Below are 23,250 nucleotides of genomic sequence, written 5' to 3'. Positions count from 1 at the left end.
ACACTAGGCCTAGGCCTATATGTTAACCTCTGTGAAATGTTTTAGAAACAATATTATTATCATTGCAATGCTTTCCCATCCAAAACAAACACACTGCCTGTGTCAAACCATTGCCTGCCATACACTAATCTCTTTACAGACGCACACACAGGCGCACACGGGCAATCCGGTTTAAGTGCCATACACCGTGACGGCCGCTGCAGGGCGCAGCTGAAAACAACCGAGAAGTGTGGAGACGCGCAGACCATCTCCATCGTCCGCAGTCAGTCTCCTTCTCATCCTGCCTGCCTGACTGTCTGTCTGGCTGACAGGGAGATCACTGCATTGACCAAAAACTCACTAACTACCGAACTACAACCACTGACAGCACCGGCTGCTTTTCCACCAGCACGGGGTAAGGTCCTAATTGTGTTTTCTCCTCTTTTTTTTTTTCTTTTTTTTTTTTTCTGGCTTCAAGGTTCTTATCAAGGTGTGCAGAGTGGTTGTTTTATGTGGATGCACTTACAGTAACAGTACGAGGGGCAGACAACACACTCCTGCACGGGACATGTTCGCGTTTTTGTGCGTTTTGTGCCCCTGTTAGCTCTTTCTCATTCATGTCCAGCTGTGCAAGCTGTCAAATACAGCAGTGGATGATGGTAACATGACTGACATTTGACTTTTAATAGGCTGTATATTCAAAAAAAAGGTTGCTTTCAAAGCTAGAGTGTCAGCGTGTGTGTGCGCGCGTGTGTGTGTGTGTGTGTGTGTGTGCTTGCGTGTGTGAGTGTGTGCGTGCGTGCGTGAGTGTGTGTGTGTGTGATTTCTTGTGACATTCTCCTACATCTGTATTCAACTTTGCTCTTGTGCATTGTCCCATTTATGTGTGTGTTTTTTTTTCATGCATCCAAAGTCTTTGTCTGTGTGTTTATGTGCCTGCGTTCTTGTGCTTGTATGTTGCAGTACATGCCTGTCATTGAGTGACTGAGTGTGTGTGTATGTGTGTGTGTGTGTGTGTGTGTGTGTGTCACCACCACCACTGCCTGTCTGACTTTGCCCTTCCCTCCTGGCCTCATTCCAGAGCAACAACAGCATGTGAATGGCGGCAGAAAGCGGCAGAGTTGTCACAGAGGAGCAGGAGGAGCTCCCAGCCTCTGGAGCCGTCACTCACGCGCACCACACACACACCCGGAGTCAGAGCCACATCCAGTTTCAGCCTCTGACACACACCACCCAGTGGCAGGCTCCTCGTACTCTCGCTCACACGAGGAGTCACAGTCACACTCAGTTCAACACTCCCTCACACACACAGTCGCAGAAGTACGGCTGTCGCCTCACACACAGTCTCTCAGCCATGGCCAAGGGAGAGAAGGGAGCGCAGGGCTCTGCAGGGAAGCTCATCAAGCCAACTGAACCGCTGTTCCCCAAAACTCCTCAGCAGGTAAGCTCACCTGTTTCTGCTGCTTCTTTTCTATTGCTGTTATCACATTGTAATGGCACGCTGTGTGTAACCCTTGTTCGTACCCTTGCCGCTGCAAAGTGAGACACTAAATCGGAGTGTTGAATGTTCAATCTCATCTGGTGTGTTTGCGGCTTAGTTTGGCTGCGAGTGACTTCACATGATTGGATGGAGAGGGGAAAAAAAGATTGAAAGTGTGATCTCTTTAGTCGCTTATCTGTTTGTGATTAATCAGCTGCATTGTTTTCCTGCGTGAACTGTAATCCACCAGTAGATTCAGTGCGTGAAGTTGATTGTTTTCAGTTGAGAAAGGTTGTTCCCATTGATGGGATGACCTGCTGTAGACGATTGCTTTCTTTCGCCTGATCTGTGAACTTAAGTGATGGAGTGATGAGTAATCACAGCCACGATAGGAAGCATGACAGCGAATAGACAGTAGAAAGGGATGACTTACTCGCAAAGACGACCGGGTTGACATCCCTCTCACTGTTTTTGTTTTATCTTATGTTCTTTATCATAATGGATGATTGCTATTTGAGTGCTAGAAGGCGATAAGTCTGTGAAGCGAGCACATCTTTTGTGTATTAGAGTGTGTTTTAATTTTTGTGCCGGATGGATGGATGTGTGTTCAGATTGATGCTCTTCAGGAGCTCATGGCATGTACAGGCTGTAAAGACAGAGAACCAAGCCTTTACAAAGGTGCATTCCCCTTTTATTTAGGTAGATACCACATTATGCAGACAGTGTTTCAAATACTGTCGTAATGCGATACTACGGCAGTTAGTCAGTCATTTTCTGTTTGGCTACACTGACTTAGGTTTCCCATGATCACTTGATCTAACCAGTTCTGCAACTGCCTCATCTCTGCCAAACCTCTATCTAATCTGCAGTATTTTTTTTTATTTTGACTAAATGGATTTGACACAAGATTTTACAAACAAACCATTGTGAAGGAAGTTTCCCCCGTAGATGGCAGAACTTGATTGTGAACTAGAGAATTAACATTCACATAAGAGTAGTGGATGAAATATGGCACACTCATTTGCATTTTATTCAGCCAGTTTCCTGGAAATGAGTTTGTACTATATTTGGATGGAAACTTGACTATTTTCTCAGTATAAAGAATAAGACTAAAGTCTGTATTCGCCCCAAAGACCTTGCTGCTCCAAGCTGCTCTTGTTGGAGCCACTTTTGGGCCAGAGCTACAAAGTAGGAAGTGAAGTGGACACTAACTTTCATTGTGGTTAGCATTGTTGTCATTAAAATCAAAGGAAACAACCCTGACTTTCTGTAACACGTCTTCAATATACACAGCAAGTTCTCTTAAAACTACAAGTTTAACCCCAACACAGTACATGCTACTAAGCCTGCAAATGTGCTATTCATTTCTTTAAATGTGATGAGTTAGATAACACTAGAAAACTAGAAATTTTAAAGTAAATATGAACAAAACTAAGACGTGCATGTTTCTCTGAACAACTAGGTCCACAAAAGGAATTTTTAAGTTGTATGTATGAGAAAAGTCAAATAAGGTTGTATCGGATGACTAAGTGGGACATTATAGATGAAAGCGGTTTCTCCCTCTGTGAATGAGACTAAATGATGGATCCATGGGCAGTAAACTGCCACAGCAAATTTCCCATAAAGAGCCTCCTGATTCATCACAAAAGTACAGAGCTTTGTCACTTTGACTCGCATGTGGAGCATTTTTTGGAGAATGACTAAACTGGACTGGCTCTAAATTCTGTCCATCTTTACATTTTCTGGACCGATTCCCTGCGAGTTTAGCCAGCATCACCAGGCAACGTCTTTATGGGTCCATTTTACCAGCTTAACTTTTTAACACCATGCTTTACATGTACACATTTATTCGGAGAATATAGCTGAGCTGGCTCAAGAGGCTTTTTCTTCCTCCTTTCTTTGCACTAGAATTATCCTCAATCCTGATTTAAATCACTTGCGATGCAGTTCAGACATTTTAAATTGTTTTCCCTCTAGCGGTTAAGGATTCATTAACTTTAGAGATTAGTCTTATCTGTCCTTGTCCCTTGCTTGTTGACAGTAAGAACTTTGCAGATGCTCCCTTTAGACTTAGCTAGTGTTTCTGCATGTGTGTGTGTGTGTGTGTGTGTGTGTGCGTGCGTGTGTTGATTTGTGTATTAGTCGCGCTGTTTGTGCATCCAGACAACAGTAGAAGGGATATCCTGCTTATCGTCTTTGATGATAAGAACAAAGCAATGAAATATTGAGAGTTAGTGTTTCGAGGGTGACAATGACAGTTTAGAGAGAGAGAGAGAGAAAGAGAAAGAGAGTAATGCTGGATGCACTGGAGTATTTTTGCACATCATCAGTTAAGCGGCGTTCTCTGGACACCAAAGACTTTAATTGTTCTCTCCAATTAGGGGTAATTGCAGCGAGAGTGGAAGAAGAGAGAGTTTTGAAGTTGAAAGCGCCGCGCAGCCTTTACTTTACTCTGACCCGCTTGTCTTGCGATTGAATAATTACACACCTCCCTCCTGGTAATTGTCGTTCTCCAACTCCTCCATGTTTCGATGGGGCAAAAAAAGGAGGAAGAGAAAACGTGGGCCGGATAATAACAGTGTGTCGGTCGCGGCTGCGTTTACTTTGGTGATTTCCCCTCTTCATAAAACTCTGAGGAGAGTAGCTGTGGGCCAAGCCAAGGCTCTAGATGTAGAGTGACACTGTTTTGTGTGTGTGTGTGTGTGTGTGTGTGTGTGTGTGTGTGTGTGTGTGTGTGTGTGTGTGTGTGTGTGAGAGAGAGAGAGTGTGTCTGACACCAAAGGTTATACAGAAGGGGGGGAAAGGGAAAGGTTTTGCACAGCCCCGGAGACAGTCGTAAATATTGGGCTCCCTAGACTGTGGTGTCTCGTCTTATTCATGTGTGAAGATGAAAGCTTGCTTTCCTGCTGAATACACACACACACACACACACACACACACACACACACACACACACACACACACACACACACACACACACACACACACACACACACACACACACAGTCACGTGCCTGATGGTTTTGGCAGAGCACGGTGAGGGGAAACGGAGCCGTGGATGACTTGTGGGTTTCTTAGGCTGCTCCATGTGCCTCAGTGTCTGCGCAGAAAGACCAAAATGCAAACAGCCAGCAGGGGGTCTGCTTCTAATCCTCTCTAATCTATTTTACTGTAACACCCACATCATATGCACACATATTTTATACATGAGCATCGTTTTTTTTTTTTTTGTCTGCTAGAGAAGCCTATCATTTACGGAGACGAAACTACAGGAAGAGTGATGATTTAAGGTTGTCCTGATTGTTGTTTGCGTGTTTTTAACGGAATGGAACTCATGAAGGAACAGATCACCGTCTAACTCATCGTCCACATACATCATAGCTGCAGTGTGACGTGGTTGCACTTTAGCAACTACTCCTTGTTTTCTTTGCATTTCACTGAATCACTGAATCGTTGCGACATTAAGACGAGAAGGAATGTTATTTTAGGAGCACCTGAAATAGAATTCGAGAGGATTCAGATTATGAATGACTACAGGATTCAATATTCATGAGTCATAAGTCTGTTCTAATGACTTCATTTATTTGAAAGCGACACACCTTGCTTCACATTGACGTGTCTAGGAAGTATAGTCTAAAGTTTAACTAGGAAGTTTCCCGGCCCTTAAGGAACTAAAAAAGAAGAAAGTTAGTTTAGTTAGTTGGATTTTAGGGCGTTCATTGAAATACTATTTTCCGAAACAGAAACATACAGTTGATCACGTTATGACTGAATCATCCATGCATGTTGGCTAAAGTAAGTAAGTGACACATTTTGTATTTATATTTCTGATTTCCTGTTCCAGGAATGAGCGGGATGAAAATATGATATAAATGCATGCTCAATTTAAACTGAATACATTCTTTTCAGTTACATCTATTGGCCTTGAATGAATGGTTACCATGAATATGTGACTTGCAAACAATGTGTGTCCATAAATTCATAACCATGTTGAAAGCAGTTACCTTATAGTTAGTTTAAACCTCAACAGTAAGCAGTTATACATTGTACATTTTTCAGTGGGTGGCGTTATTTGTTCTCTCCTGTTCCCACTTGGAATGAGATTCTTCATCAGAATGCTTGTAGAGGAGAAAAGTTAATTTGCTCATTAGCAGCCTGACCTGCAAGGCAACCGTTATCTTATTCATATTTCATCCCCCTCTCCCTTGTCACCTTTGTCCCCACAGACTGAGTTGGGCCAGAAGTTGACATTATGCAGTAAGCTGTGTTTCGCCATCGGCGGCGCGCCCAAGGAGGTGGCTGCAAGCGCCACTGCCTTCTTCCTGCAAATCTACCTGCTTGATGTCGCTCAGGTAATGGGTTTGAGGACAAAGAGAATTAGAAAGCGTGTATATGGCTCCTGTATGTGAATACGTGGGTGTGTTTTTAACTCCAGTCTGTCCCTGTTCTGCTCTGCAGATCAACGCCTTCCAGGCCTCCATGGTGCTGTTCATCGGTAAAGCCTGGGGCGCAGTGAGCGACCCCGTAGTCGGATTCCTCATTACAAAGAGCAGATGGACCAAGATTGGCAGACTCATGCCCTGGTGAGCTCCCTGCTCACACTATGAAGGAAACCCCATCATTGTCATTTCAGTCATTGTTTTTTTTTTGTATTACTCCTTTTGTTGCTATTCCCCGCATTTCTACATTTAGATTTTTTTCATTGGCTCAAAGGTAAGGCTAGGCAGTCCTGACAAAATTAGATTCAAAACATATGATTGCACGCAAATATTGATAATGAGACAGTTCTTAAGGGTAAGGACTATTACTGTTTTTAAGATATTGACACAAAAGAAAATTATGAGGAATGACCCTCTGGGCTAACAAGTCAAATTAACTCACAACATTGTATTGTTTGACTGTAACCTAGAAAAGGATGGCATGTAAGCAATTGAATAAAAGAAGCGAAACTAGTATTTATTTATTTATCTAAGCTACATGATCCTTCTTTTATGCTGCTGTTGACATACAGCTAAGCTTGCATAAAGGACTGCAATTTGTCCACAGATTATGAAACTTGTTTTGGTGTGCTCCCATCTCTCAGACGTATATTTATGGCCGCTACATCATGCAAATGTTTGTGGAAAATGAGAAGAAAAACAAATCCTGTGCTCCAGTTCCGGCTGGTTTTGAAATTATTCTCAGGCCTGAGCCTCTCACCTGAGGATTGGGCTGAATAAATAGCCTTTGTGCTTTAATTGCACTGTTCCCGCACTCCCTCTGATGAGCTTTGCATACTGTATGCTTCAAGGGCGTGAGCTGCCTTTCGCCTTTTGGGGACAGACAACAATAGACAAGGAAGTTCATCGGCATTCTTTCATAAATCGTGTTGCCACCGTGCTGCTCGTTGACATTTTAATACATTTATGTGACGCCTCATTTCACATTTGGGCATCATCCAACTGTTTCTTTGTATGCTCAATATCTCACAGCCTTTCAGCGCAATTTAACGTGGTGGCTCTATGATTGTGGATTATATAAAGCTATTACCATCCATTTTCATAAATCCCCTTTTGCAAAGATGATTTTATAAGCGGCATGTGTGCAGTATATGTCTTTTAAACACACTAGCGAGACACTTACTGTAATTACACATTCAGTATCTAATGCCTACTGCATTATAAAGCATAGATTACACACAAGCTGACAGAGCTGGAGGGGGACCAAGTCCACTGTGGCCAGCCAGCAGCGCTCAATAGCAGACAGATGCTGATGGCTGTTAAATCAGCTTTGATTACCCACGTGAAGCTGTAGGTGTGTGTCTGTGTGTGTGTGTGTGTGTGTGTGTGTGTGTGTGCGTGTATGTGTGTATGTGTGTATGTGTGTGTGTGTGTCTGTGTGCGTGTGTATGTGTGCGTGTGTGTGTGTGTGTGTGTGTGGTATACATGGGTATTTTAAATAGTAGTATTTGTGATGAGATGGCAAGACACTCCCTCAGTTTTGACCCTTTTTGGAAAGTCCCCTCTGCCCATCCAACAGGAAGTGTTCCCCCCCCCTCTGGCTGTCACATCTACAGCCAGACATGAAGTGATTTCTATCTTGGAGTTCTTTAGGATGGAGTCATTTGGCCCAAAACGCCCTCTTGGGTACTGCCCTGTTTATTATTTTGTGATTGTAGTAATGCACAATCCCGGTGGCAAGTAGAAGCTTTTTTCTCTCATAGAAAATTGTCTCCGCTAGAGAAAGACAAGGTGACAGTGATGGTATATCAAACTACCCATACAACAATGTCAAAATACTCCATTACAAGTAACAATTAGCACTAAGAACCTGAAGTAAAGTTGTTGTATTATTATTAAGGTATTATCAGCAAAATACTACTACTAATTTGGCCCCTGTGACTGAAAAAATACAGTATGTGTATTAGATTGTTTAGGTTTTAATCTTTAACATTAGATTGTATTTTATGAAATTATCAATATATATGTTTTTTTTTATGTAAATCTTAATTTGGAAAGTAAATCATGTATTGGAGCACAATATATTTCCCACTGAAATGTAGAGGAGTGTACGAACACTACTAAACCCAATATCAACTCGCACCCACCAGACCTCTGCTACAGTTAATCCCCTCTGTTCCACTGCACACCATCTAATTAACATTCTGCAAGTGTCCTGAACAAGTCAGAGAGGCGAGAAATATGTGTGCCAGCTTCCTATCAACCCGTCCTGGCTTAATTAAGACTGTGCAGATTATTGGGACAGGTATAAATATGTATTCACGCGTGCCTGATGCGTGAGAAAATATGTGTTTGGCGCACGTGCCTTTGTTGCCTCTCCCCAAACACAGTCATCTTGCAGGAACATTCTGACTGTCCCATTCATCGACCCCGGGGCCCTTTCATCGCTTCCCATGACCAAGCGGTCAATACTGCAGCACCAGCGTTGTCAGCCGCCTTTGTTTGAGCAAACAATCAGGAGGAGAGTGAGGTGGGAGGGCTGGACGATGCTAGAAATGACCATTCCCTGCCTCTCTCTCTACCTCTTTCTCCCACTTTCTCTGTTCATAACTCCTGCTGCAGAGCGGGTCAGAGTTCAGAACCCCTGCAGGTTTTGTCACGGTCACCAAAAATGCCAACAGTCAACCTTTTTCTACCTGCAGATGTGCTGACGTTACAGCTGCTCCAGGCTCAACACCGCATGACAGACATTCACATTTGCTCTTTAAAGCAAAAGTAGAAGAGGGTGGATGATATATTGGCGTTTGCAGAAAAGTCATACGGTTGATCATCCATGAACACCCCGTTTCGCTTCATTTCAAAACACACAGCTGTTCACTTTAACCATGATGACACAAACCAGTTGTTTACCTATGAATTAAACATGGCCCACGTATCACTCCAAGCTCTGAGAAAAGCACAACACAGCAGAATTGCTTCATGCTGCGTTTGCTTGAGTGTGTACTGAATATCCGTGTGTGTGTGTGTATGTGTGTGTGTTGATCTTTGAACGCTATGTGGGTTTGAAATATTGTGGTATTTCCCTGCTCGCCCGTCCCTCCCAGGACAGATTCCTATCATACTTACAACATAATCATTTAGCAGTCAGCTTAGCCTCTCTGTAATCTGCTAGAAATATGGCCTGATTTGAACACTGCACTGCTATGAATATTACATAACAAAACCGCTGTCATCCCTACTCTGACAGCTTAAAATGGTGATGGCGGCTGCTTGGAGATAGCTTAGAATCGTAATCACTTGAAACAAATCATGAAATGTAATTAAGATAATTGTATCTGAAAACAAGTTATGATATTTGTGCTTCAAATGAACAGTTAGTCTCACCTGGCATATGTCTGTGTTCTCTAGGATGGTGGGTTGCACTCCGTTTCTGGTGGTCTCCTACTTCTACCTCTGGTTTGTTCCTCCTTTCATCAGCGGAAGGTTCTTCTGGTACCTAGGCTTTTACTGCCTCTACCAAACATATCAGAACGTTGCAAAACCACAAATGTCAACCTGATTGTGGCGCTATAATAGGAAAGGTCAGGGGATCGCCAAAGTCATTAGTACAAAGTGTTATGGCAATTCATTAAATTGTTGCTAAGATATTTGGTCTGGACCAAAGTGGTGGACCGACCAACTAGAGCCATGCTGCCAGGCTAAGAAATAAAAAAAAATTTAAAATAAAAATGAATTATCTTTCTCCACCATTATGTGCGACCGTTTGACTGCCGCTGTGCCAGACTTGTTTTTTTACCCGAACCATGACTGTGTCTTTCTGCTCCTTTGCAGTGCTTCCACGTGCCTTATTCTGCTCTCACCATGTTCCTGAGCACAGACCAGAAGGAAAGAGACTCAGCCACTGCTTACCGTAAGCTCTTTTAATATGAAAAATACAGTTTTGAATGCCTGCAATGCTGAATTAATCGTCCTGAATGTGTGAATTACTTTAAGTAAGTGCTGGACCTGATAGCTGGATCTTTTCTTGTGTGATGCCAGGAATGACAATGGAAGTGCTGGGGACACTTGTGGGCGCTGCCATCCAGGGCCAGATTGTGGCCAGCGCTCACACTCTGAAGCACTGCCCGCCTCACAACATGTCTGCCGGTTACCTTGGCAACAGCAGCGGGGCAGAGATCGTCACGAGACTGGTGCGCTCCCAGGACTACCTGTCACACTCAGTAAGTGTCGCCGTGCCAAACCAGGAGCCCAGGTGTGCTCAAAGTAGGCCACAGAGTTGCTTTGAAAATAACTCGGACTGTCATCAGCATTCTCACTTAACGTGGATCTGCGTTGTGTGCTCAAGCCTGTTTACTTCTGCTAAATACCCGGGGGCCGAAAAAAAAGCAGCGCTGAATGAAAAGGAGGACTGTTCGAAATTGGGTCCATATTTACAGACTGTCTACAGGTTCTGACATCCAAAATGGCCTCATGTTTTAACCCATGAAACCCACGGGATCGAAAGGAGACGCCACTGTTTGATATCTGAACCCGACATCCTGAGCCAGCTCCCCTGTTATGACCACAAAGGGGGTTCCTCCCTCACATCGGGCTCCAAACTGTGGCCCCCACATTGAGGGGTCTTCACAGTCTGCAAGTGATTAGGCCTATTTATATCCCACCCACAACATTTGGAACAAGGCACTCCAGATTCAATATGTTGGAAGTATTAGTCTGTTACTTCAAGGTGGCTGCAGCTTGGCCTAAAGTTGGAGGGAAAGGAACACGATAGGACACGTTCACATCCCCATTTCAGTTTGCGGAGCTGTGAATAAACACGATTGCTGCTGTGAATCCATCATGGGATTTTTTTTTTTTTTTTGTGGCGATAAAATGAGTCCAAACTGTCCTGCGTTGGATTTTGGTTGCACCGCAGCTATTTGGGCTTCAAATGGTTCTTTTCCAATGGATTTTGGGTGAACCCTATCGGGGCGACCCGCTCACCACGCCAACCCTCTGCAGCCACCCGCTACATTCCTCTGCGGTCGCTGGTGAGGGTGGCACACCGTCTGGGCAAACTAGGTCTGCCTTCGGAAACAGGGAGCGTTTGATGTGCATAAATAATAATGAACCGCTAGGCTGAGCCACATGGAAAAATAGCAAACAAACAGAGGCTGTTTAAGGCAGACTAGTTCCTGTCGGGGTACGGCATTAAATGGTTAAGGCTGTATTTTAGGATACAGATGTACTTGAGGTTTCCTCCTGTTTATGCTTGTATTTGTACAGTGAAATGCGCAGTTTTAACTGAACACAGAACGTCTCGGAAGAACTGAAAGGACAAAATACATGCTAGACCTAGCTACCAGTTGAGTAAAAAAACTGACACCTACCGTGACCATATCCAGAATGGATGTATAGCATGTTGAAATGAAGCATTTGAATTTTTTAGGCATTTTGAGAACATTATGAATTAAAGATTGAGAAAAGGCTTAAAATAGACTGGATTGTGCTTTGCTGTGTAAGAAGCGATGGATTGATGTTGCTACATGTGCGTTCTTTCTCTCTGCAGAAGAAGGTGTACATGATAGCTGCTGGTGTTGTAGGAGGAGTGTTCCTCGTCTGCACATTGGTGATGTTCCTGGGAGTCAAAGAGAAAGATGGTGAGACTTTTTTTTTCTTTTTGGGTTCTGAGAACACTATAGTAGTGAAACAATTAAATCAAAGTATACAACAAAAAAAAGCATAATCAACAGTTATATTAATCAAGGAATGATTTGAAGCGGTTATCTCATAATGCGCTTGAGACTTGGATTTTGACCATTGTTATTTTAATTCTGTCTCTTGAGAGTGGCCCAACATTATTGAAGTGCAATACTCTAACATGTGATGAAATGGTTGCCCTTCTCCTTTTTTTTATAACATTGTAAACTGATCGTCTTTGAGTTTTGGACGGTTGGTTAGATAAAACAAGCAATCTGAGGATGTCACCTTAGGCTCTGGGAACTTGTGACATACATTTTGGTTTGACTGTTTTTTTCAGCATTTTATATGCTAATGATTAAACACATACATCAGTGATGAAAAGTAGTGTTAGTTGCAGCCCTAATGAGATATCAACACATTTTGGATTTAAACCAGTACAGTTGGAGATGAAATTAGTAGCCAGGGGGCATCCCTTTGGGTTATTGGTCTAAGATTGCATACTACGTAACACTTTCCCTTGCATCTTTTTTTTAATTATTTATATATAGTCTTTGGACCACTTGGGACTCTGCCAGTGTTAGCTGTAATGCTCTGATCTTTATTTTAAATGACAAACAGCATCCACTGCAATGCAGGGGCAGTTCCAGGATTGCCAGTGAGCAAACACATCGCCTTTCTTTTCCTGCATGTTATTGGATATGCTGCATACTCGTATTCTTATTCCACGTGTTACTGTTTTCAGATCCGTACACCCCAAGGACAGAGAAGCAGATCCCATTCCATCAGGGCTTCATCCTGGTGATGAGACACGGGCCATACCTCACTCTAACGGCTGCATTCCTCTTCATCACTGTCGCCATTCAGGTATAAAGCAAATGTATTTATAAAGCACTTCTCAGACACGTTACAGCAAATGGAGTCCTGGAATTCTGACAATGCCGAAGAATTGCCGGTGCTCGATGTTGATTCGATCAATATAGAAGAGCACTTACTGAAAGCTCACGGTTTAAAGCATGTTTTAAGTCTCTTGAGAGTGATAGCAGCGCAGCACATTCTTGCTGTTTGTCTGTCACTTTTAGGCAGATGCTTCAGATTTCACACCTGGGGTTTAGGCTGTTTAAATTCTTGCAGACTGTTCCTACTTTTGCATCGGATCTATTCCTGTATATTTTCCTCCCATCATCTCCGTGGCGGTGTCAGTTGTCATCCGTGTGAGCCCGGAGTGGGAATAAATCACTGCAAAACACCGTCAGCAGCTTCTCCAGTCACTTTGGTTCGGCACTCGGCGCAGCAAGCTGAGCACCCAGCGACAGTGCTGAGTAGACAAGACATGACTGAATATCTGAAAGTTTGATCTCTGATTTCTGCAGCTGGTACAGAGCAACTTTGTCCTCTTCTGCACTTACGCCGCCGACCTGAGGGATCACTTCCAGAATATTGTGCTGACCATCCTGGTGAGAATAGCTTTTATCACTGATTCACCTCACAAGTACCCAAAGATGACTTGCAACTTGTCTGTAAAATACAGAGTTATAGTGGTAAACTTGAGCAACACTACATTGTCACTAGATACATTTTTTTCAACAGTGGTACAATTTTAGGACTGTTTGCACATGTTTACCCAGGTTTCTGCAGTGATAAGCATCCCGCTGTGGCAATGGTTTCTGCAGAGGTTTGGGAAGAAGACGGCAGCTTTTTGCGGTATCACAGTGAGTATACTGTTTTTATTTTGGTAGCTTTTAACGCTGACTATTACACTCTGTTCCATCTTGCGAACAAAGTTGGCAATGTGGCATCCTCGTCTTTTTTTTTTTTTTTTTTAATTACTCTTTCCCTCTATCTAGTGGATCATGCCCTTCACCATGATGCTGGTCTTCATCCCCAATGTTGTGGTGGCCTACGTTGTGGCTGTCTCCTCTGGACTCAGTGTGGCTGCCTCGCTCCTGCTGCCATGGTAAGACTTTCAGAGCACTTCAGATCATATTATATTATTCGTAACAATTTAGATATATTTTATTGGCTTTATGTCCTTAGATCTAACTAGATCCACATATGATAGTTTCCTTGTTGTTCGCAGTGAAGGTAACACACTTTTCCACCATTTTCTGGGAAAGGTCTTCCCACATTATTATTTAGGCAAAATGTCACTTATAGGATCAGCATTTATTTAAAAACACCCAAATTGTAAATAAACAAAAAGTTGTTTAAATATTTGAGCAAAATAATCTATTATAAGATCACATACATTCTTTTTTCTTCTTCTCGGATGTTCCAGTTTCCACTAGCGGTTTAAATACAGGCAAGCCAGGTAGACTGGAGACTCTTTGTGTTGCCTGCTGGTATTGAAATGTAAGAGTCTGTCAAAATGTCAACCCTATTTGGGACTGTCCAGGGCGTCTCTCTACCATCTGCCAAGTTTATGTTTGCGGGCCACCCCAATGGGGATTAAAAGGAATATGCTACAGCTTATTTCATATCCCCAGAATATTCAAAATCCCCTAAACCTCTGACATTGTTTATGTAACTGCAGTGCTACAATATGTCTGTCTGTGCAGTGGTTGTGCTGCTCATGTTAGTTCCCTTTGATTTGATGCAAAGTGCCATCAGTCAAACCACAATAGTGCACCAACCTGCTGTTAGTGGTGACTCTGTACCTAGAGAGCCCTGTCCATTCACGTAGGTCATGTCACGGTCATGGATGTGATGTCATTTTTATGAATCAGAGGCGGCGTCTACTATAAATCTTCTATACCATCACAGAGCTAATACACCGCCAGAGGAAAAGCAGTCTTCTTCTCCGTGTCTGTTTTCCAGTCGTTTCTATTGCCGCCTCCGCTCCTCACTCATCTCTTGTCCCCTCCTTTCAAACCCCAAATTACAGGGGCCTCCCGCAGGGGCATGTTTATTTTGGAAGGGGCCGATTGTTTATCCTGTCTGTGGGCCGAGGCCGGTGGTACCGCCCGCTGCTCGTCATCTAATAGTGTTATTAGCTCTGTAATTTTAGCCCACCAGTTTATCAGAACGCTATAAGTAGACGTAACATCATCAGCTGCTACCATCTTGTATAAGATGATTAGAGTAAGACCATGAGGGAGGTCTTAGGCATGCATCAGCTTAGAATTTGACCATGTCTTAGAGCGATGTTGAGAATTAAAGACAAGGGACACATGTTCACAAAATTCTGCCAAAAAAAAACAAACAAACATAGATTGGTGTGCATTCAACTTTGCATGTATGTGTGTGCAATTCAGGTCTATGCTGCCAGATGTGGTGGATGACTTCAGACTGGCTAACCCCTACTGTAAAGGCCATGAAGCCATCTTCTACTCCTTCTACGTGTTCTTCACTAAGTTTGCTGCAGGCATCTCCCTGGGGGTGTCCACCCTCTGCCTGGAGTGAGTCTGCATTACTATCCCACATGCACCATACATTTACATACTGCATGATGCTCTGTAACTGCACTTAGCGTGTCATGATACCTTGCAGAAATGCATTAACCCCAGACCTGATGTATGATTCATAATGTGAAAGGTGTGGAGTTTACTCATTTGCAGTATTGCAGCGTCAGGCTGGATGTCGATTTCCTGTAACCTGGGTTTAAATTGGTTCTCTGCGTGTGTGTTTGTGTGTGTGTGTGTGTGTGTGTGTGTGTGTGTGTGTGTGTGTGTGTGTGTGTGTGTGTGTGTGTGTGTGTGTGTGTGTGTGTGTGTGTGTGTGTGTAGATTTGCAGGGTATGACACCGGCGCCTGCAAGCAGCCTGCTCCTGTAGTGTACACCCTGAAGCTGCTGATTGGTGCTGCCCCAGTGGCCTTTATTGTTACAGGGTTAATGATCCTACTGCTCTATCCTATCACCGAAGACGTACGGCTCAGGAACAGATTCTGCCTGGATGAGCTACGGTGAGCAGAAATCATCACAAAACTTAAACCGATTGGTATTTAAAAGGGCACTCCATTAAATGTTCACATGAAGTTCAGTTTACTCGTCATGAGGAGCTCTATTCAGCCTGTAAATACAGCTGTATAATGTCTTCTGTACCTCCGGAGGGAGCTGTTTAAAGTTTGAAAAAATAACCCTGATGACGTCATCAGAGTTATTTTCTTTTAGAAAGTTTGTCTTGGGTTTGAGACTTAACATCTTCAACAGAAAGCCTGCATTACAAACTGTGTTTGAAAAAAGTGGACACTTATGAGGCAATCAGGGTCTAATGCAAGACACCATTGAGTTGAAACATGGGAATTGTAGGACTAGGAGCTTGGCCCACACCAAAGAATAAAAGTCAGGATATCTCAGGCGCTCTCTTTCTTTCTTTATTGTGACTCTAGAGAGTCCCCCAATTTTATGGAAATGCTAAAGACATATAAGTGTTACATGGCTGGTTAGCTCCTCTCTGTGTCCAATTTATGTTACAAAATAAAGATTTCACTTTATTGATATATTAAAATGTGATTATGTTATGCATGTAGAATCTTAATCAGAAAATGAACCAATAACTGTAGGTGTCAGATTAATGTAGTGGAGTAAAAAGTCCAATATTTGCCTCTGGAAAATATAAGTTGGAGTAGTGAAGTATGAAAAAGGGACCTCAAACCTGTACTAATATTAATGTAACACATTGATGTCTCCTACAGGAAACAAAGCATCAGCTCCAAAACAATGGAAGATTTGAGTAATGTGTGACCTGGATCTGGGATGAAGTGAATTCACAAAGCCACGTATTCCAGCGACGCCGCTGGAAAGTTGTTCCATTAGTGTATATTACACTGATATTTAAATTGTTTTAATGTAAACATTTTTGTTTCATTTTCACATGTACTGTGCAGTCATCTTGGATATATAAGATTACCTAATTTATATAAATGAATGTATATGATTATTTGCTGTGTTTAGCTCTACAATGCTGTTATTTATTTATGATACATGATTATTGAGGGCTGATGATATGAAATGAATAAATGTTGTAGAGGTTGGTTGGTAGACCGAATAAATGTGTGTCTCTTTGCTGAAGTAAAATAAGTAACACACAAAGGAGTGTAAACTAGTTATGTAGATTTAATATTCAAAATGCTACCAAAAGATGTTTTTTTTTTTTTTACAAGATACACTTGTAGAGCTCTGAATGACACTGTGAACAGCAGTGATACTCAACCTATGGCCCGTGACGGGTAGCCCCCAGCCATTTTCTAATTCGCAATAAAAATAAATGAATTTTCACTGGAATCTTTTTTTTTTTTTGTACTTTGAATGTGAATAATGTGCCAGACAGAGACAGGGTGGGTTTTTGGATGGAGTGCAAAGCGGATTTTTTTAAATGTTGGAGCTTAGCCTTATCTCCCGCTCCACCCTGCTCACATCCTTCGTTCGAAGCCTGCCCGAGTCCGTCTCTCTCTTACTGCAGCACAGTACATGCAGATGAATGGCGCTGGCCAGTGCTTGTCATCTGGCGGACCTTTTGCCCCAGGATCCCCCGGACCCCGACAGGTCCGGGCTAGTCCCGGATGTCCTCAAATCCTAGAAGCGCCCCTGCGTACGCCTGACCTGTGCGAGCTGCTGCGACTGGATTTGCCACTTGAAAGGTTGAAAACAGGCCATTCAATAAAAATAGACAGATGAATTTGCCTTTATTTTCCCACTTCATATACCAATCCTAAACCACTGTGTTTAATTGCTATATGCAAGGTTGCTAATATCAGGTGCCATCACAAGTTGTATATTAACTGGCCCTGTGAAGCAAGTTGAGTATCACTGCTGTATGTAGCAATGACAGGAAAGTTTCTGTTGAGTCTTGCCCCCTCTAGTGGTCAGTTGTGTTACTGAGCTTGGTAACATTACAAATATAGGAGAAGTTCAACATTTTATATGATATATGATTTTTATATAACCCAGAGCATTGTATAACAAAGGTTAAATTACACTTGAGTGTTACACATTCATTTTAGTGGGACTTTTCAGCATGAAAGTGCCAAAACAGAGATTCTATGGGTAAAATTTTAATTTCATACTCCCCCCCTTTGAGTGTGGGGATTTCTGCAGTGCTCTAGTAATAACAAATACAGATCCAAATAAAACACTGACATCATACATAAGCCTCGGTTCTTGTATCAGGACAGAAGAACGATTGAAAACATGTCTTACACATCTCTAAAACATACTGAAAGCTATGGCACTACACGTGGTGTCCTCCACAACTGCACTGCATTTTGTCAAAAGGGAATTAAAGAAAAAAAACATTGCTCGGTGCTCAAACTTCTTTCGGGAAAGCTTTCATTTCAAAGCAGCAACATGTAAACATCACATCTGAATAGGCAGCCCTTTTCAACTCACTGTTTTTTTAATAGAAAAATAAATTTGACATAGAACTGCATTAGTGAGACTCTACAAGTTCATGCCACATTCACTCTGCACTGCATACTTGGATCCACTCAAATATATTTCAGTAAGAGGGTTATAACTGCATGAGTACATAAATGGAGGTGTGTGTTAATAGGCACTATATGAGGCCTCTGTCGTTGTGATGGGGCCATGGCTGGGGGCTGGACTGGATGGGACGGAGTTCTCCGGAGTCCGGAGGGTAGCTTTCCGCTTCCCGTTCCGCACCGTAAGTTCCTCTTGGGACTTGAACATCAGAGGCACAAAGCCGTCTGCATCTGCCACGAGTACAATCCACAATGGACCTGGAAAAAATAACACAAGACTATTGGCATGAGCATGGTTTTCTGTACATCTGAGTTCTGATTAATACTCTAATACAGTGTTAAACCACTGCAAAATGCAGTTTGTGATAGCCATTACTTGCTGCTGTGTCTCAGTTTAGGACGGTGCGTTGCTACAGCAACAGAACAATATGCTCATTAGTAGTAAGCTGCTTTTGTTTAAAGCCCTGTAATCTGAACTAGGGCTTTAATCACTTCCAATTATAGTTTACGTACGGTAACAATGCTAAAAAGTGTCGTCTAAAATTGTACAATAAAATAATTTATCAATTAGAATGCATTCTGAATGGGTAACTTGAAGGTTTAAAAAAATAGATAACAATAGTAACTGCAGAGAGTTGGACTTGGACAACCTATCTATCTATCGGATGACTTCCAGGTGTCCTCACTAGGGATACCCATCACACACGCTTGCTGAAAATACTCACAGGCCAAGAGGCCTGCAAGGAGTTTCCTCTAAGTGGTTTGAATTTATTAACCCTTTCACTCACACGCTCTCTCACAACAGGGTTAATCTCACAGGCAAGAAGAAGGTGGCTTAGACGTACTGCTTTGTAGTGAAGACAAACCAATTCTAAGGTTTACACGGACTTATCCACATGTGAAACATATAACTTAGCCAGTTATCTTGAGAAAGCCTGGGAGATGAGGAAAAAAGCTCTTTACCGAGATGATCTGTATAGATGAGGAATTGTTGTTTGTACTGTATGTACTCTGTGTGTGTGTGTGTGTGTGTGTGTGTGTGTGTGTGTGTGTGTGTGTGTGTGTGTGTGGTGTGCGCATGTGTACACTACCGGTCAAACGTTTTATAGACAGAATACCAGCTGAGATCAGTTGCATTGTTTTTTTAACCAGGGCAGCAGTTTTCAGATTACATTATGTGCTTACATAATTGCAAAAAAGGGTTCTCCAATGTTTTCTCAGTTAGCCTTTTAAAATGATATCAGATTAGTAAACAGAATGTCCCTTTGGAACATTGGATGAATGGTTGCCGATAACGTATGTATGTATGTAGATTATGCATTAAAGATCAGCCACTTCTTTCGACAACAGTGGAGAATCCTTTTGCAATTATGTAAGCACATAATGTAATCTGAAAACTGCTGCCCTGGTTAAAAAGAACAATGCAACTGATCTCAGCTGGTATTCGGTCTGTAATGGAGTGGAATGGAAAAAGTGACCCCAAACTTTTGACCTGTAGTGTATATATTTGTGTATGTATATATTTGTATTCGTGTATTTCTCCGAATGATTTGTATATGCGACCGGAAGACGTTTGCTAAATAAGTTTGTGGTGCTTTGTAATCCCATGTGAGATGGGCCAAAATGTTTGGCATGACACCGAAATAAAATTAAACTAATAAACTAACTAAAAAAAAAAAAAAAAACGATACCAAACTCGGAAGTGCCGTTTCAAAGAATGGAGGCAAAAAAGGCTGCACACACCATACATCATCTCCACAATGGTTAGGTTGAAGAGGTCTTGGAGGGCCCGCAGACACAGCTTCCCATCACACAGCAACACCGGCCTCCGCTCGTCAATGAACACATTTTCCGATAACTGCTTCTGCATTTGCACAAAAGGAGGACCGAGTAAAGAAAAAGAGTAACAGTCCCCATCAGGAATAAATCAAAGAAGTCGAGCTAAGGTGCTTTTCTAACAGTTGACTAACTTAATCGGATACCTGATAACACACCATAGCTGTGTGTTTGTAACACATTAAACAGGTCCAGGTATTTCAGTTGTCTTATCCTTTAAGTGTAAATTCCCGCTGATTAAGCTGTTTAAGCCTCTCGTGCAAAAGCTGCTCATGAAAGAGATTGTAGAAAGAAAGGGAATCTCCCTCTCTCTAGCCAGGGTTGTTATCCCCGTCGGTTACAAATACTCAGAGAAAATGTAGTGAGTAAAACTGTACCTGACATGTGACATTGACGTACGGGGGTTCACAGGCATTGGGGTAGACACTCAGGGCCTTCCTGCCATTCTGGGTAAAATCTTTGATTTCTGTCAGGCACTGCTGTACATCTGCAAAGCGCGTAAAAAGCCTCTCCATGTTGTGAACCAGCTGCTCCAGTGCGCGCTCCTTGGCGGGGGCCGAGGTCTTTTCGGGCATGGGCAGCGTCGGGTCTGTGTGGAGCTTGTCCGAAGGCTCGTGGCGAGGAGAGCTGGCCCGGCTGGAGTCCCTGCTGGCCTGGCCGGCCACCGCCAGGCTGGTCATACGGTTGACGTGGTCCATGTCGAAACTCTCCACGGTGATGGAGGACGCGCTGGACGCCGCTCTGTCTGATGCTCGGTCGGAGAAGTCCACAGAGCTGGTGACGGGGCTGGGCTCGCCGCTCCTCACCTCCTCCACCAGCTTACGCCTGTTGCTTGGTGAACGAAAAACTGCCCCTCCAGGTAACACCAAGTCCCTAATCCCCGGGCGCTCCCTTTCATCCTTAGACAGCTGCTCCGAGTGCCTTCTAATCCCTGCGCAGAAATTAGACTCATGGGTGTGAGCGGAGGGGGATGGTGGGATTGGAGTCTCTCCATCGAGCATCAGCTCTTTAGCTACGAGACGAAGACTATATTTATCGGTGTTAGAAGATGGGAGGAAGGCAGGGTCGTTGGACTTCTGTCTGCCCACCATCAACAGCAGCGTCTTGTCATTGATGAAGCAGACTCCTTTGGGCCTCTCGTTTGTCTGCAGAGAGATCTGCTGAATGTTTGGCATGGCGGAGGCTGTGATGCAATACACGAGCACCATGTTGCAGGTGTTGGAAGCCACCGCAACTGTGGAGCCACGTGGGTCAAAAGCCACAATGTCTGGAACCAAAATCCCCGGGATGCTGACTTTGCGGCTGGTAGTGACTTTACGCTCATAGGTGACCAGGATGAGGTGTGAGGAGTCCTGGCCAGAGCCTGTCACAGTGTCTCTGCGACGCAGGTGAATCAGGGGGCTGGGGTCAGAGCGACGGTGCCTCGCCAGGAGGTGGGTGAGGTCTAGAGGGCCTGAGCTGCTGACGCTGGACCTCTCCGATTCAAAAGATCTTCTTCTCAAGTCCGGAAAGTTGTCTTCTTCTGACATGACCATATGCGAGCCGTGGCTATGCAGGGACTCAGCATCTGACGGCATGTCGAATGCTATGCCGGCATTTAACCCACAGATTTTATCTAGAGGCAGCTCCGTAGCCACAGCTACCTGGGCGTCCCCCGTGGCCTCGATGGCACAGATGTAGCCTCCCACATCAAAGATGGGGCAGAAGGAGCAGGCCACCAGACTCTTCTGGATGTCATTCCAGATGTAAGAGTGAAGAGAACTTCCTATAGCCACCACCAGGCGTGTACCGTCTTTAGTCCAGCATGCACAGTGGATAAGTCCACTACCTTTGATGTCCGCTTTGATTCTCCTGTTGTCCACCCTGACGGAAAACAGCACAGAAGTATCCCTCTTGGTCAGCAGAGCCAGGATGTCCAGTTTAGGATGCCACACACAGCCTTGGGAGAGCAAGGGGAAAGGCTCGCTCATCTCACAAGTCTGAGTGCACAGCAGCTTGTTCTGCTCAAGCGCGCTGAGCTGCAGTTGCCACACAGTGACATGTTTCTTGTGCTGAACAGCCAGCAAGGCCGGCGAGTCAGAGCAGCACAGCGAGCCCCAGTAGAGCCCGAAGACATGCTCAAACTGCCCGATAACGTTTGTGTCCCCAAACTTCACCTCACCATTGATGAAGAAGAGACTTGTCAGGCAGACCTGCCTGCCGTCCGTCCATGCTATCCCATGCACAGGGTGGATGGCTTGGTGTAGAGTGTTAAGACCTGTCCGAAGCAGCTTTGCCTTACCAAGATCCATCCTTGCAGGTATGAAGGAGTGAAATAGAAAAAGAAGAATAAAATATGACTGTGAGAAAGTTTACATTGATGACAGAGACCTGTATGTGGTCTGGTCCTGCACAAGAGTAGCTATTGTTGCCTAGATGCCTAGGCTATACCTATGCACTCAAGAATAGCAAAAGCCTGTCGTGTCTCCTTCCAAGTACATGCCTTAATCCCCTCTGGCTGAGCCGAGGCAGGGGTGACGAACACTTATAGCTGCTTACGCCTGAATGACATTAACAACACACCTCTAAAGGACAGGTCAGGGCATTAACAAAACTAGCTATGTGTTGAGTAGGAGTGTCTTATCCCACCATTTTGTCTTATGGTGAAACTGCCGTGTTTTTAGCAGTGCAAGTTACAAATATTTCATAATTGATATTTTTATTACTGGAGCACATTACCTTGAATATGAAAATCAGAATATAACTGTATGAGCGTTATAAAACATAACAAAATACTGCCTTACTTAAGGAAAGTTAGCACATATATGGTTAAAATGACAAGGTTATAAACTTTTATTAACCCCCATTATGAGACGCAGAAGTTTTCCAATTCATACTAATAATAATGCATATTTAGTCAACCTTTAGCTATGTAGCATCCTAACTAATAATTAGCGTAGAATTCCACACAAACATGTAATTTTACTCTACGAATACCTTATAAAACCACAAGCATCTCGTGTGGAATCCGTGTTAAACACTGAAATTGAGTTTCTCGTCCATAAAATCACGTTCTGCCGGGTCGAAATGTGTCTGAAATGTTCGTTTCAAATTGACTCGGAAGCTAAATTAACCTTAACGTTGTCGGTGCATTATGGGATATGTAGTTGAGTTATAGCCGTCTTGCGTTTGCCAGTGTTTACTCATTTACCCACTCGAGGGCGCTGCGTTGTGTGTGTTCAATAGATGTGAAATACTGGGCAATTTAAGGGAACTAAAACGAGTTAAATATTCACTATAAAAAATGTATTCAACCAATAAATGAAAAAAATTGCGTAGGACAAAGGTTGATATTAACTTAAAACTTAGCTAGCTAGCACACCCACCGTGTGGCGCAAGTATTTGACAAGGTTGAAGACGACGTACGTAGTGTAGTTGA

General features: G+C 43.3%; 2 protein-coding genes across 4 annotated transcripts; one reads left to right on the top strand and one right to left on the bottom strand.

Annotated features, from left to right (window-relative positions):
* Positions 1 to 200: 200 nt before the first annotated feature.
* mfsd2b (major facilitator superfamily domain containing 2B) lies at positions 201 to 17,661 on the top strand. Its single transcript, XM_039781820.1, has 15 exons — positions 201 to 394; positions 1,061 to 1,420; positions 5,686 to 5,811; positions 5,918 to 6,042; positions 9,307 to 9,430; positions 9,730 to 9,808; positions 9,937 to 10,118; positions 11,447 to 11,537; positions 12,323 to 12,444; positions 12,951 to 13,034; positions 13,206 to 13,289; positions 13,425 to 13,534; positions 14,832 to 14,975; positions 15,303 to 15,479; positions 16,212 to 17,661. Exons 2-15 carry the CDS (start codon positions 1,079 to 1,081, stop codon positions 16,258 to 16,260), a joined length of 1,839 nt encoding a protein of 612 aa, XP_039637754.1. The 5' UTR covers positions 201 to 394; positions 1,061 to 1,078; the 3' UTR covers positions 16,261 to 17,661.
* On the bottom strand, positions 17,185 to 23,109 carry LOC120546706 (WD repeat and coiled coil containing). 3 transcript variants are annotated; one of them, XM_039781816.1, is made up of 4 exons: positions 22,809 to 23,109; positions 20,210 to 22,124; positions 19,740 to 19,860; positions 17,185 to 18,254 (listed from the first exon to the last, which is right to left on the bottom strand). In XM_039781816.1, the coding sequence occupies exons 2-4, from the start codon at positions 22,121 to 22,123 to the stop codon at positions 18,061 to 18,063; spliced, it is 2,229 nt and encodes a 742-aa protein (XP_039637750.1). In that variant the 5' UTR covers position 22,124; positions 22,809 to 23,109; the 3' UTR covers positions 17,185 to 18,060. The 3 variants fall into 3 exon arrangements, with proteins under 3 accessions (XP_039637750.1, XP_039637751.1, XP_039637752.1); XM_039781817.1 differs by lacking the exon at positions 22,809 to 23,109 and having other exon boundaries at positions 20,210 to 22,539; XM_039781818.1 differs by lacking the exon at positions 19,740 to 19,860 and having other exon boundaries at positions 18,085 to 18,254.
* Positions 23,110 to 23,250: the final 141 nt, after the last annotated feature.

This window comes from Perca fluviatilis, chromosome 18, assembly GCF_010015445.1.
Source record: "Perca fluviatilis chromosome 18, GENO_Pfluv_1.0, whole genome shotgun sequence".
Taxonomy (NCBI): Eukaryota; Metazoa; Chordata; class Actinopteri; order Perciformes; family Percidae; genus Perca; species Perca fluviatilis.
The sequence above is the reverse complement of the archived record's forward strand: the minus strand, read 5'-3'. Positions and strand labels throughout refer to the sequence as shown.

What these genes read in the sequence shown, in the direction of transcription:
- mfsd2b (XM_039781820.1), top strand. Translation starts at nt 1,079, where the DNA reads ATGGCGGCAGAAAGCGGCAGAGTTGTCACAGAGGAGCAGGAGGAGCTC. An exon ending in AGGACTACCTGTCACACTCA is followed by an intron (nt 10,119 to 11,446) that starts GTAAGTGTCGCC and finishes TTCTCTCTGCAG; the next exon opens with AAGAAGGTGTACATGATAGC. An exon ending in GCCTCGCTCCTGCTGCCATG is followed by an intron (nt 13,535 to 14,831) that starts GTAAGACTTTCA and finishes TGTGCAATTCAG; the next exon opens with GTCTATGCTGCCAGATGTGG.
- LOC120546706 (XM_039781816.1), bottom strand. Translation starts at nt 22,123, where the DNA reads ATGGATCTTGGTAAGGCAAAGCTGCTTCGGACAGGTCTTAACACTCTA. An exon ending in ACGTCAATGTCACATGTCAG is followed by an intron (nt 19,861 to 20,209) that starts GTACAGTTTTAC and finishes GTGCAAATGCAG; the next exon opens with AAGCAGTTATCGGAAAATGT. An exon ending in CATTGTGGAGATGATGTATG is followed by an intron (nt 18,255 to 19,739) that starts GTGTGTGCAGCC and finishes TATTTTTTCCAG; the next exon opens with GTCCATTGTGGATTGTACTC.